Raw genomic sequence first — 18,978 nt, forward strand, 5'->3', positions numbered from 1 at the left:
AGTTGTTGTGGAAACATGTGTTGATCCAGTCACTTCGTCAGTCCCTAGTTGAGTAGCTTTATTGATTACAATAGGAAATTGTATTATAATTTAATAGTATTTACGTGTAGATTTTCGGCTATTTTCGGCACATTGTATTAAGCATCTTATAATATAAAGTTAATCTGCATTTGTGTTAAGTTTTACTCCAAATCGTCAGTCCCTAGACCGTCAGGCCCTAGCTTTAAATGGCACAAGGGACTAAGTTAGTAGTTAGGGAATGACGTTTTTTATACAGCGATAATAACAAAACAACTACATTAAGTATATTAACTTATCTATAAATGTTAAGGTAAAAATTTTATACTTTATTAAAAGTCATATAGGGGTAGTGTAGTATGAAAAAATTGAAAAATTGTAATTTCTCCTAAAATAAAACATAAAGTGACTGGCCCTTTTAGACATAACATAATTATTAAATAAACTATAATTTACACTAATAAAGTATTCAAAAGCATCTTAAAAAAGTTTAGGACAAAATGACGTCGAAATTATACAGATTTTTATGGAATGACCCATAAACCTAACCGATTCAGATCTTAACTCCTCCAGCTCTTTGGTACACGCTTGCAGCTGCCCTCGCAACGCGTCTCTTCTGGTTCTCGCTATCACGAGCTGTGAACGTTGACCGTCTACTTGAGCCCTCAGCAACACGTGCTCCTGTTCGGACTTATCTACGTGCTGAAGAGTTTCACGTATCGCTCGATTTAGTGATGATATTGTAGCTTCGTCTAATTATGAACATTTATTAAGTGGTTAAGATAAGTTTACCAAAATACGTTTTTGGAATTACATACCTACGTACTTACCTACTAAATTCATGAATTTATACATATTAGCAACTTTTATAGTACAAAATGAAATTACTTACATTCGCGTTTTTCTTTCAATTTGACCTCATTATCTTGTTCCTGTAGCTTAATTTTTTCGATAGTTGAAACCACTGAGTTGTTCATTTTATTATCGAGAAGTTTACGAGAGCCCCAATTTTTTTGAGGCTTGAAACATAGACGCCAAATCGGGAGAAAAACTGTGCGTGCACGAGAAATTCCGAGAAAACTTTTTGTCTTTTGCCGCCAATGCATAAACGTTCCATTCCAATACAAACCCTACTAAGTATTTTAATTTGAATCGGAAAATGTTAAATCAAAGAGTCAATTAGAATTTATATGTTAATTAGATAAATGTATAAATTATGCCCTTTATAATTCCGAATAAGTTTTAAATTAATGTGATTAGATAAAATTAATATACTTAAATTTTTAAACAGACCTTCCAAAACTTATTATTACGTAGGACGAAACGATTCTGTCAATTTGACGTTGACTGCGTTGCCCGGGGAAATTAAAAAACAGTTTCAGGAGGTAGAGGAAATTGCACACAAAAGTACACATTTATTTGTTTTATATTCAAGACATGGAAAAACCAGATGCTAATGGATTTGTGAATATAAACTGGCCAAGCAAAACTATTCCCCATGGAGGAATATTTCATTCTCGAACTGTGCAGCCTTCAGCGGAACAGCAAGAGTTTCTCAGAGGTATCCACTTCACCACCACTTAATTCAATTTAATGATCTTCCAGTTTAACTTGAGCACTTTATGGTGATAACACTGTTATCCAGTCTACAACAATCGCTGTGACTGTAATTTAAATCTTTATTACGTTTAGTTATAGGCAGACATTTGTTTATTCAGTGCTACTGGAAGAGTCAAAGTTGTCTATCGCTCAACGCAAGAAGTCCGCACTCGCGCTGCGCGAATACGATGACAAGCCGCAGCGTGCGCCGCCGCAGATGCCGCTCGTGCGCCCGCGCACCTCGAAACGACGTTCACTGTCTGCTATTAGGGAGTCTGGCGCATTCGAATTTGAACCGTAAATACCTACTTTAAAATACAATTTAGCTTACGAGTTCGCTTACATATTCCCCGATGGTGATAAACAGCGCGAGAGCCTCATTAAAGGTAATGAGGCAAAGTAAGGACTTTGCTTACGTTAAATATTTGCATTAAATAGTTGCGTTTTTTTAGGGTCTGTCCTCTGAAACGAGGAGAAGATCGCGAGAAGTTAAAGCAACGGTTAGCCAACTTGATGGCATACGGTGACACTCCAGAACAGACGCCTCCTGCACCACCTCGCCTTCCTAAGCCGAAACCGAAAATTCCCACTAATAAAGAGACCTGGCATGATTGTACGTAACAACTTTCAAAATTGTAGTCGTATTTTGATTAAACAATTGTTTCAATTTTGCATTATTGGGAATGTGGAGATTACTTCAAAGAATGTTGGATTAATTATGTCGGGGCTAGAATTTTACAATCTTGATGCAAAATTTTCTTTCCTCTTTACAGTGGTCACACAAATTCGCGAGCGCGCCGAATGGCTGGCCGAAATGGAGTATCTTGGTGAAGCGGGTCCTCACCGGGAGATCATTAAGGAACAGATAGCTGAGAGAATGCGGGCCCTCGACGCTTTGGGCATTGACAGCGAATGCTCTACCGCCAGATCTACTGAGTCTGGCTTCAGCACGCTTAGAAGCAGAGAAAACCTTCAGAAAAGCAGTGCAGTAAAGTCTGGTATGATCCTGTTCTTAGAAATAAAATATGAGTGTGAATTAAACAAAATGGAATTGTAAGTAGAGTCATTCTTTTGTTAATTTGCAGTTCGTTCAACACACAGTAATGGGTCTCAAGACAAATCCAAGCCTGCCTCAGTACGCAGCAGCAGATCGCAAGAGAAACCGCAGCCGGCCCTTAGATCTGGAAGAAAGAAGACGAAAGAAGAGAATGTTGCGGCCTATGACAAGCTTTCTCCATTGCAATATTCACCAAGGCGACGACAATAACATTTTCTTAATTTAATTATTGAAAAGACTTTTGATAATATTTTGGGACTTGCTATTTGTTTTTGTAATAAAAGAGGGTAAGTATTTTAAATTGTTTACTTAATCAAATCATTTTCCCTATTATTATTAAGTAAACTAATCATCATCATCATCAATAATAATTGGTCTTGACTTCTTTTTCACTTTGTCAGTTGAACTATGGGCCTTTCTTTTCTTAGAATTGCAATCATCCTTGGCTACCTTAGCAACAGTTTCTTCTGTCTTACAAGGAGCTGATGATTCCAAGTCATCATCATCATCAATAATAATTGGTCTTGATTTTTTCTTTGTTTTATCTGTTGAACCATTAGATTTTGTTTTCTCTGTATCTTTGGCCACCTTAGTAACAGATGGTTCAAAGTCACAAGGTGCTGGTTCTTCCAATTCAAAATATGTGTATTTCCTTATTGGCATTTTTAAAGTAAATTCAGGATCCTGTGCTAAATGTAAATTTGGACCTTTCTTTATGTAGCTTATAGTTGAGTAAGCAGTAAAATGAAAACTTTCGGCCAGATAATTCTCTATTAGCAAATATGCAATGACATCTTCACCAAGAGTTCTGGATATAGTTGGCTCTTTCCCTTTATGCCTTAGATTTACAGGTCCTTTTAAAAACCATGCATCCAGCAGTTTCTGAGCAGTTAATTTAGCATCTTGTTTATCAGCATTGTCTATTATATCAGAAAGTGTTCTGCAATAAGCTTCAAGATTGATTTCCTTTATATTTAAATTAGGATTACAGCATACATCACACATTTTACTGCAATCATCATTGCCCCAGTCTTCATTGAAGTGTTCTGCAATAAGTTTCCTTCTACATGTATCTCCTGTGATACAATATTTGACCATACCATACAAATGATCTAAGTTACCCACTGAAGAAAATACCATTGTGCTTACTTTGAAAATGTCCTGCATTCTGTATAAAGTGACACACTCTGCTCTCAAGCCATCTCGTCCTGCTCTTCCACTTTCCTGGTAGTAATTCTCCATTGATTTACTTATTGTGTGATGTATGACAAAACGAACATCAGGCTTGTCAATACCCATTCCAAAAGCAACTGTGGCAACTATAGCTTGGTAATGTTTCTCATGCCATTTCACGTGCACCTTAGATCTCGCCTCAGCTTCCATATTTGCATGGTAATACCCAACTTTCAGACCTCTCTTGCGAAGTCCTTCAGATATTTCCTCTGAATCTTTTATACTGTTTGTGTAAATTATACCAGTATTTCCTTTATATCTGTACTTTAAAAGTTTCTCCAAAATATTGAGACACTCTTCTTGTGATGTTGGTTTTTCCATTATCTTATAGAATAAGTTAGGTCTGTTGAAGGTGGATTTTATAATTAAACATCCAGGAATATTCAGAATTTTCTGTACATCTGTCAGGACATGGCTAGTTGCAGTTGCAGTCAGTCCTAAAATGGGAACATTAGGGAACATGTTGGAAAGAATTCCAAGGAATTTATAATCAGGCCTAAAATCATGTCCCCACTGAGAGCAACAGTGCACCTCATCTATAGCAATCCTCTGTAATCTACCATCAGCATGGCATTTCTGTAGATTGGCCATAAACCTTTTGCTCTTAGCCAGTCTTTCTGGAGTCACATACAGTAGCTTGATTGGAGAATTTTTCTCCTTCAATAAATTTAGAGCTGCCTGGGTTTCTTCTTTGGGACTAGTACTTGTCATCAACATTGCTGGTATATTTTTGTTAGTTAGAGATCGCACTTGGTCTTCCATTAATGAGATTAAGGGTGATATAACAATGGTTATACCCGGTTTTACCTGAGCAGGTAGTTGATAACACAAGCTTTTGCCGGCTCCTGTCGGCATCACAACTAAAGTGTGCTGCCCAGAGAGGGTAGAGTTTATAGCACTTAGTTGCTGGGGCCTGAATGAATTCAACTTAAAGACAGTCTCTAAAGTCCTTTGAACGTCTTTCGACCACTCGTATTCTGTGCCAGCCCAGTCAACACTTGCAAGAGAATCAGATTTTAACTTGTTAATAGAATTTTTCAATGAAAGTTTTTTCTCTTGAAGTTTGTTTTGTAACGACTTCCATTTTCGCAACTGGGCATCAACATTGATTAATTCTTTTTCAACTTCTTTGACGTCGTTTTCTAATTCTTCAATAGTCGACATTTCTTTTGAATAAAATCACTAAATACATATAAAATTATTCAAAACATTGTTCTGAAAATCAGCGAGCGACCAGCGTTCAAGCACGGGGTGGAAACGCCATAGAGTTTGACAGCTCCATAGAGAGTGAATTTTTTTGACAGTTCCGAGAGGAAGTGACTTTTTTTATAGTTGTCTTCTGTCTGTATGCGACAGTGGTCTTTTGCATGTTAGAAACCTTAGAAACCTTTTCGAATTACAACTTCAGCTTTTATTCATAAATTATTTTATTGAATCTATGTGATTTCTATAAATTAAATGGTTATTTAAAAGTATAATAATTCAAAGTCGTAATTTTCACTTTAATCACTTTAGTTCCGTCTCAAGTCTACAACTGTGACATTATTAAAAAAAAATAAACGTCAAAAATTTTTCATCGAAAAAACGTGTTTTTCTACGATTTCTAATTGTTTCTAATTGAAATCAATAATTTCTCAGTCATTATTATTAAGAACTACATGTGCATGGATTGCCTGTTGGATTGATGTTTGTTTACGAAAAAAATTCTCTCAAGTAAGTTAATAAGTAAGTTATTTCACTCGAGATAGGTTATTACTTGCAGCAACATCATGTTTTAAGTATTGAACCACACAAAGGATTAAATCTTCATTACAAAATCGTTCATAACTCCATTTAAATCAATGGAAACCAAATATGGATAGTTTCATGGAGTAACAACATACTTTGGATTTTGGACATAAAATACAATACAAGTAGGTACATTGCAGGCATAGATTGCAGGATACAGTGAATGATACGTGTTTTATACAATGAATCTAAGTACCTATTTGTTTCAGGTTAATATCGAACTTCGAACTTATAAAGTGTTAAGCAGCAATTACAATAAAAGTGCTTGCTGTGGAATCACTGGTGCTGCTCATTATTGTCAACTGTTACTTAAAAAGGTCCAGATGAACCAACATATTCAATGAAGTTTAAAAGAGACCTATTTAAACAATAAAACAAGACCAAAAATGCTTAATTACAAATGATGAACTCATTTCATTTGCAGGTTATGCCATGCATTAAATTAGGAAGATTTGTGTTGGATGAATTACCCAGATAACAATTAAAACAACTTCTATTTATAAGAACATTCGGTAAGTACCTATAAAATTGAAAAGACCCTCAAAATCATTCTTACCCGTATCTTCTGACGCTTTTCATCTAGGATCAAATAGAAAGACCTAAAAGTTAATTATTTGATTACAGATTGGTGGAATCCAGATTCTGTGAATATATATTAAGTAATTGATTGACAAGTACACATTTGACAAGGTAAATTAATTTTCATTTAACAAAGTAGTATGAATCTAGAAACAAAACAGACAGTAGGCATGGTAGATAGATAGATCGATCACTTGTTTATATGCTGTACTCTTTATAATATTAGTGTAGAATGTAGATGTAGAAGATTACAGACTTACGGTGACTTTTTGCTCTAAATTTACAAATATTTCATATATTTTACAGGTGGTGAGAAACATGTAGATCTGGCCTGCTTACAGTGGAGTGGACAGAACCAACGTGAGAGTGAACGTGTGAATTTATGGAGAACATTAAACTATTTTACTATAAGTCTTATCGCAACATATTTTATATGAGTTACATACAAATGTCAATCCGTGAGTACATAATGTAAAAACTAAAACAATGTACTGTTATCACAACAGTAACTGTAATCTTTAAAAATCCAGTAGTTTTATTGCTTATTGATTTTCGTAAACAAAATATTTCATGTTATATTTCATCAATAAAGTTTTATTTTATACTTCAATAGTTTTATTTTTAAACACATTACATGAAACGGAACGGATCATAAAAAAAGTATGAGAGGTATATATTTAATCTGTGGGCGGCAGACGCCATATTGTTTACAGCGCCACCTACTGGACAATCTAGCTCGGTACCAGTTTGTTTATCGTTCAACAAATACTAGGGCCGTTTCCTATCTGTCTTTAGACATACTCTCTAATCTGTGCGTTCAAGTGACTTTTTTATTTTAACGTTACAATAGATGACAGTGACAGCAAACGTCATAAATTGTTCTTATTTGAACGAATGAAAGTTCATCTGTTGTTGATTGAATAAAATTACCCGACTACAGAAAAGATGACAATGTTTTTTTATCTTTACTCAGGGTATAATTTTTAGTATTTTATCAAATTATTTTTTTTATAAAGTATCTACACTAAAATCTCTGCATCAAGAAAACGAATGATAAGGAATCCTTTGCACGCGAACAAACCCATTATTTTGCTGTATTTTATACTACTTACCTAGATTGAATTTAATTTTTATGTGTGTTTATAATATTCATTACGATTTATCTGCGACACACTTAACACAAAACGAACAATGCATAGATAAATTCGTCCGTGTAAATGTTTGAGGGCAATTTGCTTGATCAAATAAAAGTATCATTGATGAAATGGACGGAAGTTGAATGGTGTTAGTTCGAGTCGTCCCTAGATCCCCTCAGTAACTCACTTCATTGAGGAACATGTGTATGCGGGTGTTTGTACTTGTTCTCTGTCTATTCTTTCTGTAAGTTGAAACTTTGTTTTTATTTAGGTATCTTATTCCAATGATTTGCTTTAGCAGTTTGTTAGAATTATCAGCTCGATAACTGAGTAATTACCCACCAAGTAAACGTGCTATCAGTGCTACTTAAGTTACTAAAATTGTTGTACCTACTTGTTCTGCATTTCAGTTGTTTTACACAAGTATCAGGAAGAACGGCCGTGCTAATTTTAGCGCGGGGAGGATCAAAAGGTGTTCGTCTGAAGAACCTCCAGCGTGTCGGTGGTGTGACCCTCCTAAGCCGTGCCATCGCAACAGCCAAGTCTGCAGGACTCGATGACGTCACAGTGTCTACCGACCATCCTTTGATCGCGTTAGAAGCTTTGAGAAGTAAGTGAAGATATCCACCAAATAGGTGTGTTGTTTGCAGATTTTATTTTAGGTAGACACCTTAATATTGTTTTCTTTCCTTGTGCGCCTACAGATGGAGCCGCCATTTTCCATAGAAGCCCCATAACAGCAGTTGACTGCGCACCATCAATCTGGGGGGCAGCTGAATTTATAGGAAAGAAACTCGACGTTACGGTTTTGGTGTTACTACAAGCCACGTCGCCATTCTTAAGCCCTATACGGCTGAAGGACGCTGTTAAAAATTTAAACTACCCCATTCCTTATGACTGTGTTTTTTCAGCTCATAGGTGAGTAAGATTTTTTATGAGTTTTAGTAAACGTAAAATACCGAATTAAATTATTGTTGAGTTCAGAGCTTCTGAATCAGACAGAGGTTCAGTCAGAGAATCCAGTTGCTATATTTAAGTGAATGTTTATTTTAGAAGTTATAAACTTCGGTGGCAACAACTTGGAAGCACTTTTTCTCCCATTAACTTCGACGTCTTCGCCAGACCGAGGCGACAGGACTGGGGCGGAGATTTGATAGAAACTGGAGCATTTTACATTTCAAAGCGACATCTCATAGAAAGTGGTCTCTTTCAAAATCACAAGTAAGTAGAATTAAAAATAACGAAATTTTTACCTCTGTTTTTGTTTGTGTAGCTGTTCCGCCAACGATACGTGCCTAGTGGTTTAAAATGAATTTCCGAACGAAAATAGCAGCGATTGGCTGCGTTTGGCGGAAAATAGCGCATGTTAGAAATTGTTAGCAAAATGGCGATCGCCATGGCAACCTCCGAACCTTTAGCATGTTTTCGGCTAAGATACGTTTGCTTAACTTTAAAAAGTGATGTTTTTCCATACATTTTTTTGACGGTGACAGCACTTACCGCTAAAAGGATGCCATTTTACTAGCTAGCGCTATTTTCCGCCAAACGCCCCCGTCACCGCAAGTGGGTGGCAAAACGTCAAATGAAGTGACACTTCCGCCGTAATGCCAAATCATATTCCAAATTTCCAAATCGGCGCAAGCGCATGCAAAACTTTTGTTTGTTTTTTGAAAGTTATTTATCTTTTGAGTTTTATTTATTTGTTGTTGTACTTATTTTTAGTTGCACGGTCACAGAAGTTTTTGGCGCCGAAAGTTTAGAAGTTGATACTTATTACGATCTACGAGTCGCAAACGCCCTACTTAGTTCTAACTTAGCACTGTGATATGTTAGAATTTATTGTAAGTATTTTTAATGGTAATTTATATGTTAATCCTTGATGTCATTACCTTCATACAACTACATGTGTAACTTTGTCATTAGGATTTTAATCTTAATAATGAGAATTACCGATTGGATTGTTTTATTGAGTAGAAATTAATTATACATGCAATTATGTGGAACTATGTAGACACAGTTGGCATTATTCTGCTTTCTAGATATCAGATATACACTTTTCTACATGTTTTTTTATTTATGTATTAGTGCAATAACGTTTGTTATGATCAATTGCTGGATATTTATAGATCTTTATTTAATTAATTAATAAGTTTTGAGTATCTTTGCAGTAGTACCCAAGATGCCAAATAACAGTACGGATATAGTGACGTATGAAGAGTTGGAAGCTACAGACGTGATTAGCGTAGAACTGGTTCCGGAGAGAAAAGGGCTGATATTGAAACATTGTGAATATTACGTGAGCTCCAGAAGACATGGCACCACTGTGACGAGGCGATACAATGACTTTTCCCAGCTGTATGATGTCTTGTATGCAAAATATCCTTATCGGTAAGTACCAGTTAGCAGCTGTGAGAAAATCCCAGAAACCATTTAATTTTAGTAGACATATTTCCTTGTACGCCTAATGTTGTTTAATTGTAGTAGGTAGTTACCTGAATTTATCAACAAATTCATACAATTTACAACTTTTTTTGTGAATGTTAACTTTAAGATTTTCATTTATAAGCCTAACTTTTTATTAGGTATAAAACAAACTGAAAACGAAACAAAAAATTTTTGGTTTAATTTTCAGTGGAACCCTAAAAAACGATTACCGCGACCATGCTTTACTGAGAACGATTTATTCGTGCTCCGGATACGGGTAGTACATTCGGGTTGACACATCATTCTATTTACCGATTGTTCGCCTAGGTGAGCGGGTTTTTTCCCCGATCACTCATCTGCATTATACATATATATTCCATTTTGCCGCCCAGCTGTGCCGATAAATGGCCGGCGCGTTAGCGTTAATGTCTATCACCCGTATTCACCAATGATGCTTGCATAAGTGCAAAAAATTGAACGCACAGCGTTGATTAGAGCTCTGTGATTGCTTCACGTGTGACCCAGTGCGTCCACGTGCACTATGAGTCCTCATAGCAATGTTTCTGAATACGGACATAGCAATAGCAACCCTTACTACCTACCTACAACAGTTGACGTTAAAAAATATTAGGAAGTGTTACAAGTTTTAGTCCCGTTAACCCCTTTATGGTAAGCTAAATACCTTATGTTACGAGTGATTCATCACCTCAATAGCGCAGCAGGGATCGAACCTGCGTTCATCGGATCTGACCCGACCCGACGACACCGACAGACCGGGCTATGGTCGCGTCTTTAGGCTATTGCCTCTAAGCAGGTATTACGTTACGCAGATACTGCTATCTACTACCTAGTTTTTTCCGAACAGATATGTTACAGTTGATTGATGGGAACAATGTTCCCACAGCCCGCGTGTGAGATGAGAGGAAATGTGATAAACTGGGCGGATGATTTCATTATCTCGTAGTTACCTAACACCATTGTATGTGTGCGATCTATGTCAAGAACTTTTGCGATGATAAAGTACCTACTCACTAGTTTATTCATAACTTCCTTTTATCGCATTGTCTTAATAAAATAACTGCTACTTTTATATTTTTCATATTTCTTTATCTCTTTTCATTTAGATTGGGACTAAAATACGTGGCGTGGATGGCGTCGACGGCACCTACTAACTCAATATTTTACTCGTACTAAACCTGTTATACACTCGACATCAAATAAATCGCACCTCCCGCGACAAGCATTTTCAAACGTTTGCTTCCCCACTTCCCACCGATATTGGCACCATTTAAAAGCCTAGTTCTTACCTTAATTTCATTAAAGGAAAGGTTTTTACCCCAAAAATGTGTCTTTAGAAGGACCCAGAGTCACTGCTTCAAAAAATAGGTAGTTACGCTAGAGCCAACTTTTATGGCTATAAAACTGTTATGTTGGGATTAATCGCTATCCATCTGTTAAAGAGGACACGTGAGATCATTATTTGGTTTTATAACCATAAAAAATGGTCTAATTGATCCCATAGGTGGCCCCAAAGTGAGGTATTTTTTCAAGTCACATTTATGGTATATGTTAATCATTTATTAAGAAAGTAAATGTGTTTTTCTTTAAGGATATTTATTGGGCTTTCAAATAACACCAATATTGTTGGGGAACCATGATTGTGTCAGAAGAAAATCGTTAAAGTTCGCGTCGCGGAAGGTGCGGTTTATTTGATGTTGAGTATAGTATCACATTTTGTTACTCATTAACCGTAAAATAATATATCAATTGTTATCGCTTTATAACCAACGACCTTTACATTACAAAAGTACAATATAAAAGTTGGTATCTTTGGTAGGTAAATCTACCTACCTACCTCGAAACATAATTTATAAAAAACGTGTGTGTATTTGTAGATCATGGAAATATAAGCCGTGTGTATTATTTGGTTTTATTCATTAAATGTCGTAATTACCATAATTAAGTACTAGCCTTCCATAACTCCTTTCAGCTCAGTATGCCGGTTGCCGCCAAAACGTGTCGTGGTAGGCGGTGGGAGTCCTCGCTTCCTACAGCGGAGGCGAGCGGCTCTGCAGCGGTGGCTTACTCTGGTCGCCAGGCACCCAGTCTTAGCTCACGATGCGGACCTCCGCAGTTTCCTCTGCGAGACTACATCGAGGTTGGACAAACCGAAACACGATGAGTTCGTACTGGCTGGCACACAAGAAGACAGCCCTGTAAGAAACCTCATGTTACCTAATGACGTTCCTACTGATTCAGTAAAACAGTCACTTTATGACCCTCATGATCCCGTGCGCATGATTGTATATAATAAAGTTGGCACAAAACCGTTGATCGTAAAATTACTTTAACAACTATTTATTTGTATGATTCACGTGCTTGATAAATCGTTTTTAGTCACGACTATCGTAACCAATCCAATATGTAATTTTTTAGGTTTTCATAATGTTATCTATTTATCTCATTCTTATTTACCCATTTTAGAGGGAAATGTCAACGGAGGATATGCAGGCAGCATTTACAACGGATCAGGAGCAGCTCCGCTTAGCTCTTTTGGGCATTGACAGAATATACCAGATATTTGAAAGAGGTTGGTCCTTCGAGCCAGATTGTGATTTTATTACTAAGCCGCACTGACATGTTTACTAATGGTCATTAATTTGTTATTAGTCGAAAGCAGATGTGAAGCAGAGCGGGCTGACATACGGGAATTGGGCAATGGACTAAATGCTCTGTCTACGCCATCGATAGCTGATGGGCCTAGATGGTCTCACGTCAAAGAGGCTATGAAAGCTGCAGCAGAGTAAGTTGAGATCAATCTTTCTATAAGACATAATTTATATTTATGAGTGAACATCCGTTGCCGCAGATTTGATAAAAGCATAAGATGCATCGATATCAATTTCGTAGACTCATAGCTACTTCTCCTTTTGCTTTTGAGGACAAGCTAACAAGTAAGTATATTGTAGAAAGAAATCAAAACAGTAGAACAGCAATGCGTTCCTTCCAGCTTAGTGACAGAGCTGAGCGAGTCTCCTCCTGAAGAGATGGATTTCACGGAAGACGGTCCCGGTGGCAAGGTGTTACTGGCCCTTGATGCATTAGGTGCTTACCGCGAGCTATGCTCCCGGCTGACCAGGGGCCTCCATGCTGAGAGAGCCGCTGCTGCCGCTGCGGCCCCGCACACGGCGGCTTCGCAGCTGTTAAGGGAGCGGCACAGATACGCTCTCCGATGCTCACTGGAGGTAAGTAACCGATAACGCTTGAAAATAAATAATTGAATCGAACCAAAGTTCCTTCGCAGTAAATTATAGTGCATGTAATGTGCTTTAGATTAAAATTAAATAATATTATGTTAGTAGGTAAATTGTATCAAATTGACAGAATTGAAGTGAAATATTTTACACCTTTTGAAGCTTACTATAAAATTCATTGGTTCCGTTGGCAGCTACGCTCATCATATTGAATGCCGAGTGAATAGAAATAAAGCTATTTTATTTTACCTACAGCCAAAACTGCATACATATACCCCGGTTGGAATTCGATTAAAATTAACCCTTTAATTTAATTGCATTTATTTCTTCGCAGGAAGCCCGTATCGGCCGCGCATACGCACTGGCTGCGCTAGAATCGCTGCCAGAGCTCTTCAGAACCCACGGGACCGCGCATGCGCGCATCGCAGCTCTATGGGCAGATCTACACACGGCACTACGACACCCGCAAGCCAAGCCCACTATTAAATAAAAAAAAACATCCGATGTTGAATGAGTTCAAAGAACAATTACTGTGCAGACGAGACCAGTGCAATCTTCTTTGACGCCGTATGCCTATTTATGCCTAACTTTATGGCATCGAAGACTAACTTCAAATCTGCCATTGCTCAACATTAAGGCGATTCATTGGCGACCCGTGGTGGTGAGGTAATGATTCTCCTAATGATTTCTTAGTAGTGAAGTAATGAGGTTTTTCCACATTTGGCTAATAGTTTTTTTTTTATCTTTCAACGGACCAAATGTTTAGTGCATGTATTTACCTACATACCTCATATTGAATTATGCAATAAAAACCCTGTATTGTTTACATTTTACTTAAAAAAGTAAAATGCAAGGAAAGGGCAAATGTGCTAGAGTTATCGTGGTTATCGACAACTAAGCGAATATTGTGGCCACGTCTTCGCCTAGAGTTCACATTCGCTTCGTGGATATTTTATTTGACTACGAATACGAGGGAGAAAAGTCCAACACCATATTGCCTAGTTAAATAGAAGTCTGTGCCTTTTGAAGTTTTAAAGTGTGCAATACAATGTAGCTTTTAGTTTAAACAATATCGCACAGCGAGTGTTGTGAGAAAAGCATAATATCAATTTAAATAATTATTGTTATATATTTTGTAGCTTGTATTATATTGTAAAATCATACATATTAATAATTTATATTATTTTAGTGTATTCTATTCAGTGTATTATTATGTATTGTATTTGTATGGTGGCAGGTAATCATAAGATCTGACCAAGTAAAATTCTTCTGTGATAAAAAAAAGCTCGAATTACATTTATACTGTTTTTAGTTGTTTATTAATGTTATGTTTTGACAAGTATTTATTACCTTGATACAAATCTAACTTGATCCGTAGTAAATAAGTGTCCATATCAATTTAATTTATGTACGTGTGTTTTGTTTATTTAAGTAAGTACACAGTTAAAGACGAGATGAAACCATTATATTTTAATCGATAAATAAAGTTCGTTATTATAATTATCATAAACCTTTAATTTCTCAATTAAGTTAATCCCTAACATCGTTAAAAACAAAGAACCAATTTAGATAGTTGGATTGGAAGATCCTTCTTGATCGTTAGGAGAGCGAAAAAGATTCGATTGCTACGATGATTATTATGGTTAGATATAAAATTTTATAAAAAAAAATAAAACCGACTCCAAAAAACCTACACTAACCTCGTAGCGCCCACGGATTTTTTGGATCCTCTTTAACTACGACCCGACCGTTCTTCTTATAGGACATCTAGTTATAGTCCTATCAGCCCAAGATTTTGAGTTGAAATTCGTATGTGTTAGAGTTACCGGTTTGAAGTGAAACTTTCAGGGTATAATTATGATTATATTAGCATGTGTTTTTAAATTCAATTATTTGTCTACCTTTTGTTCTTTACAAAGGCCATCGGGCCACAAATACTAGATTAAAAGGAAGTATTAAGTGAAGTAAAATTAAATAATACAAAAAATTAGTAGTGTAAAGAGTATTAAATTAATAAAAATAATAAATATAATAAATATTTTTGAACAATTTCACACATAACGCTATCTAGCCCCATAGTAAGCAATTAATATGCTTGTGTTATGGGTGCTCGCTTAACGGATATACTACATAATATACGTTTTAAATACATACATATTATACTAGTAACACCCAGACCCGTCACAGAAATTAAAATTCATTATTTTAATTTCTGCCCGGCTGGGAATCGAACCCGGGACCTCTCGGCATAGTAGTCCCTTTTAGAACTACTACACCAAACGGCCGACAAATAATTAATTAATTAAATTAATTATTAGTGAAAGATAAGTTGCATTTTTATATTAGTAATATTCCATAAACCAATATAACACAAAGCCACAAACTAAAAATATTGTGATATTTTTAGTACTAGCTTCGACCCAACCGCCTTCACAAAGTACATATTATTTCAAACCAAGATTTCGCAGAATTTCTGCCCTAAAAATGCAAAGTAATTATCTCTATTTAAGTAATACCTATTCGTTAGCAACTTTTTGCATAAAAACATACTCGACAACCACGGATTATCATAAAAAAATGCGATTTACTAACTACGTGTTAGTGAGCCGTCCATACCGCCGGCCATTTTTCAAAAAATCCCATCTGTCAATTGTGACAGCCAATGGTAGCATACCGGAAACTTTTCCCTAATATTTCGTTCAGAAATCGAATTAAATTATTTCTTTAAGCCGCGAAATTTCAAAAATCTAGACAAAGTTTAATAATATGGCCTTCTGAAAGGCGCATGGGCGGTAATTGAAAGTTAGTTGAAAAAAGTTCTGGGCTGTAGTCGCCATGTTTATTTTGGGTTATCAAAAGGCGCGTGGGCGCTACGAGGCTAAAACATAGAAAAATAATTACTGATTAACTACCTACTTATTTATTAGGACGAATTATAATTATTTATGTAGGTATACCATGATTGATACTTCTGGAGTCGGTGCCAAGATTATGAAACATGTAAAGTTTGCCTGTGAACCTCCTCCTTTTTTTGAAGTCGGTTGAAAAATATTAAACAACGGATTTCATCCGAGGGACATGATCGCGGCTGCCGATTCTTATCTTTATCCGTAGATACGCTACCTACGATTCAGACGATAATATTATGAACATTCATTACATATTATTATTACTTAAGTTTTTTATGAGATATGAGTTATTGAAAAATCTTGTGATTTTCGCAAAAGTTAGATTTCTAAACTTAGGTAAAGTACCTTTAATAGATTATTTTGACGTTGATTTCGTCGCAAGGATAGCGCGTTTATCATATTTTGTTTGAAGCCTACGACTAACAAAGGTTGATGCCATGCTAAAATTACGTCATAAAAGTATGCCAAGTGAGTACCTACACCACATAACTTGGCAGTTCAATAAACAATCATAGTGACAAAATAATTCGATCACCGTTACACAAAAGGGAAAGATTATTGTTTACAACTTTACTACAAACGGAGATTGTCCCGCCCTTCTTCGTGGAAAATATATTTACAAACATCTTTTGTTATTCTATTCGTCGAGTAACGATTAGATCATTACATCGCTTGTGTGATTAGTCCGTGCTGAATATCCCGTGCAGATGGAGGTGTTACTACTGACCGTTTTGCTGAGCGTAGCCGCTGCCGAATTCGCACAAGATCTCGCGCACGTGGAAGCCTTCATAGAACAAAAGAGATACGTTTTGAAGAAGAAGTATCGGCCACTCTACCACATTTCGGCACCGGTTGGCTGGCTCAACAGCCCGGCTGGATTCGCCTACTTCAAACGCCGATACCACATCTTTTACCAATACCACCCGTACAATGGCGCTTGGGGCACCATGCACTGGGGTCAGGCCATCAGTGACAACCTCATCGACTGGGTGCACTATCCTCCTGCAGTGCTCCCCAAGGACTTTTACGATCGGCATGGCTGCTTGGCAGGAACAGCTGTTATGCACAACAACTACCTAACACTCTTCTACACTGGTGTCGTCCAAACGCAAAATCAGACTATCCAGACACAAAACATAGCTATTAGTGGAGATGGAATCATCTTTCAGAAATATCTGTATAATCCTGTTATTAGACAATACCCCGCGAATGTCACAGACTTCAGGAACCCTAAAGTTTGGAGATTTCGAAACAAATGGTTCATGATCCTCGGAAGTGCTACAGAAAACAGACAAGGACAGTTAATTTTATTCAGTTCTCCAGATATGTTCCATTGGAAATATAACAGGACCTTGGCAAGATCGTACGGAGACATGGGGTACATGTGGGAGAATCCTGATTTATTCGAAGTGGACGGGCAGCACGTTCTAATTCTGTCGGTCCAAGGTATTCAAGCTGAAAGCTACAGATTCAGGAATTTGTACCAAACAGGATATGTCGTGGGAAATTTTAATTACCATTCATTGCGTTTTGAGAACCTTGAAGTTTCTATGGCTACATTCACTGAATTGGATTATGGGCATGACTTCTACGCAGCTCATACGTTACAAGCGTATGATGGAAGGAGGCTTTTGATCGCTTGGCTGGGGATGTGGGAAAGTGAGTTGGTTGAATCTCGTGACGGCTGGGCAAGTATGATGACATTGATCAGGGAAGTTCGCCTAAGTCCTCAGGGCCGACTGCTGATGACGCCCATAAAGGAGATGGTAGACCTGCGAACTGAAATATTGGAGGACGCGTGGTACAGCCCTGGGGAAGCTTTCCATGCTGGGAGTAAATCCTTCGAGCTGATAGTGAACGCGAGTTCTGTGTTGTACGATGCAGCCGTGACCTTTGAATGGCACGGGGAGAGGCAATATGCGATAGCTTACTCAGCAGAACGGGGTCGTATTACTGTGGATCGTGGGGGGATAGACGGCATAAGAAAAGCAGACTGGTCCCCAACGGGTCATATGCATTGGCGAATATTCGTCGATTCGAGCTCAATAGAAGTGTTTTGTGGTGATGGTGAAGTGGTGTTCTCAAGTAGGATCTATCCAAAGAGAGGTATCCAAATAAGGATTGGTGGTGAAATGCAGCTACATGTAACCCAATATAAGATCAGGCGAAGTGTAGGCTATGATGAAAAACTGCGCCAATATTTAAAACATAACTTTGTAAATAGAATAAAGTATTGATATGGCTATCCATATTTTTATTTTATTAGATTTAAAAATGAGTTGAGAGGAAATTAAAATTGTAGTGGCCTAAAATAGACTTTTCTGTCCCTAAATAGCTTGATTTCACAAGGGAAGATCCAATGTAATTTTACGCAACATGAGAAAAGGGACGTGAAAGTAATTTCATTTCACCCACGTTACGTAGGTACGCACAACTAGCCGTGTAGCTTCAGAGAATCGGATAGCTTAAATAAAATTCCAATCCAAAAATACAATTCTAAACTTTATGAAACGGGGTTAAAGTTCAAAACTTCTTACAAAATAATTGTTTTATTAACAACACTCGCACTTGACGCATACTACGTCAGACAATCGCTGTGACGTCATTTCTGAACCTCATAGATTAAAAATATGCAGTAGGTAACATTAGGCATGAAAATTGTTTCGTATCGTTCTTATTCCGTTTCAGCCAAATGACGTCCACTGTGGACAAAGACCTCCCCCAAGGATTTCCAACCATACAACATAGGTACCTACCTACTCGTATTTATTACACCTTATGCAGTTAGATGCGCATGCATGCATGGTGAATTATTTTTTCTGTTATCCACGGAATTTTATTTCGCCAATTATGACACGGTACAGAAGGTAAATCAATTTCATCACACATTCACACCAGTTTTAGAGATATTTTTCAGAACGCGGGCCTTCTGTAACTTTTATCTATCCACGCAAAAAGTCGAGACAGTAGGGGTAGAGACC

The 18,978-nt window shown here is 37.1% G+C and overlaps 4 protein-coding genes and 1 long non-coding RNA gene across 7 annotated transcripts; 4 read left to right on the forward strand and 1 right to left on the reverse strand.

Moving 5' to 3' along the window:
* The first annotated feature begins 1,347 nt into the window (after positions 1–1,347).
* LOC135074392 (UPF0193 protein EVG1 homolog) lies at positions 1,348–2,975 on the forward strand. The gene is made up of 5 exons (XM_063968668.1): positions 1,348–1,579; positions 1,737–1,914; positions 2,070–2,230; positions 2,391–2,615; positions 2,703–2,975. The coding sequence occupies exons 1-5, from the start codon at positions 1,456–1,458 to the stop codon at positions 2,882–2,884; spliced, it is 870 nt and encodes a 289-aa protein (XP_063824738.1). The 5' UTR covers positions 1,348–1,455; the 3' UTR covers positions 2,885–2,975.
* LOC135074390 (ATP-dependent DNA helicase Q1-like) lies at positions 2,967–5,146 on the reverse strand. Its single transcript, XM_063968666.1, has one exon. It carries the CDS (start codon positions 5,069–5,071, stop codon positions 3,020–3,022), a length of 2,052 nt encoding a protein of 683 aa, XP_063824736.1. The 5' UTR covers positions 5,072–5,146; the 3' UTR covers positions 2,967–3,019.
* Positions 5,147–5,210: 64 nt separating this feature from the next.
* LOC135074393 (uncharacterized) lies at positions 5,211–6,878 on the forward strand. 3 transcript variants are annotated; one of them, XR_010257825.1, is made up of 5 exons: positions 5,211–5,632; positions 5,905–6,012; positions 6,120–6,207; positions 6,320–6,385; positions 6,581–6,878. It is a non-coding gene; the product is annotated as an uncharacterized LOC135074393 (long non-coding RNA). The 3 variants fall into 3 exon arrangements; XR_010257823.1 differs by having other exon boundaries at positions 5,217–5,620; XR_010257824.1 differs by lacking the exon at positions 5,211–5,632 and adding an exon at positions 5,655–5,820.
* A 2,144-nt stretch (positions 6,879–9,022) lies between these two features.
* LOC135074391 (sorting nexin-8-like) lies at positions 9,023–14,580 on the forward strand. The gene is made up of 7 exons (XM_063968667.1): positions 9,023–9,251; positions 9,579–9,798; positions 11,825–12,050; positions 12,319–12,424; positions 12,505–12,637; positions 12,845–13,079; positions 13,423–14,580. The coding sequence occupies exons 2-7, from the start codon at positions 9,590–9,592 to the stop codon at positions 13,576–13,578; spliced, it is 1,065 nt and encodes a 354-aa protein (XP_063824737.1). The 5' UTR covers positions 9,023–9,251; positions 9,579–9,589; the 3' UTR covers positions 13,579–14,580.
* Positions 14,581–16,602: 2,022 nt separating this feature from the next.
* On the forward strand, positions 16,603–18,234 carry LOC135074799 (sucrose-6-phosphate hydrolase-like). Its single transcript, XM_063969180.1, has one exon. The coding sequence runs from the start codon at positions 16,705–16,707 to the stop codon at positions 18,232–18,234; it is 1,530 nt and encodes a 509-aa protein (XP_063825250.1). The 5' UTR covers positions 16,603–16,704.
* Positions 18,235–18,978: the final 744 nt, after the last annotated feature.

Source organism: Ostrinia nubilalis, chromosome 9 (genome assembly GCF_963855985.1).
Source record: "Ostrinia nubilalis chromosome 9, ilOstNubi1.1, whole genome shotgun sequence".
In the NCBI taxonomy this organism is placed as follows: Eukaryota; Metazoa; Arthropoda; class Insecta; order Lepidoptera; family Crambidae; genus Ostrinia; species Ostrinia nubilalis.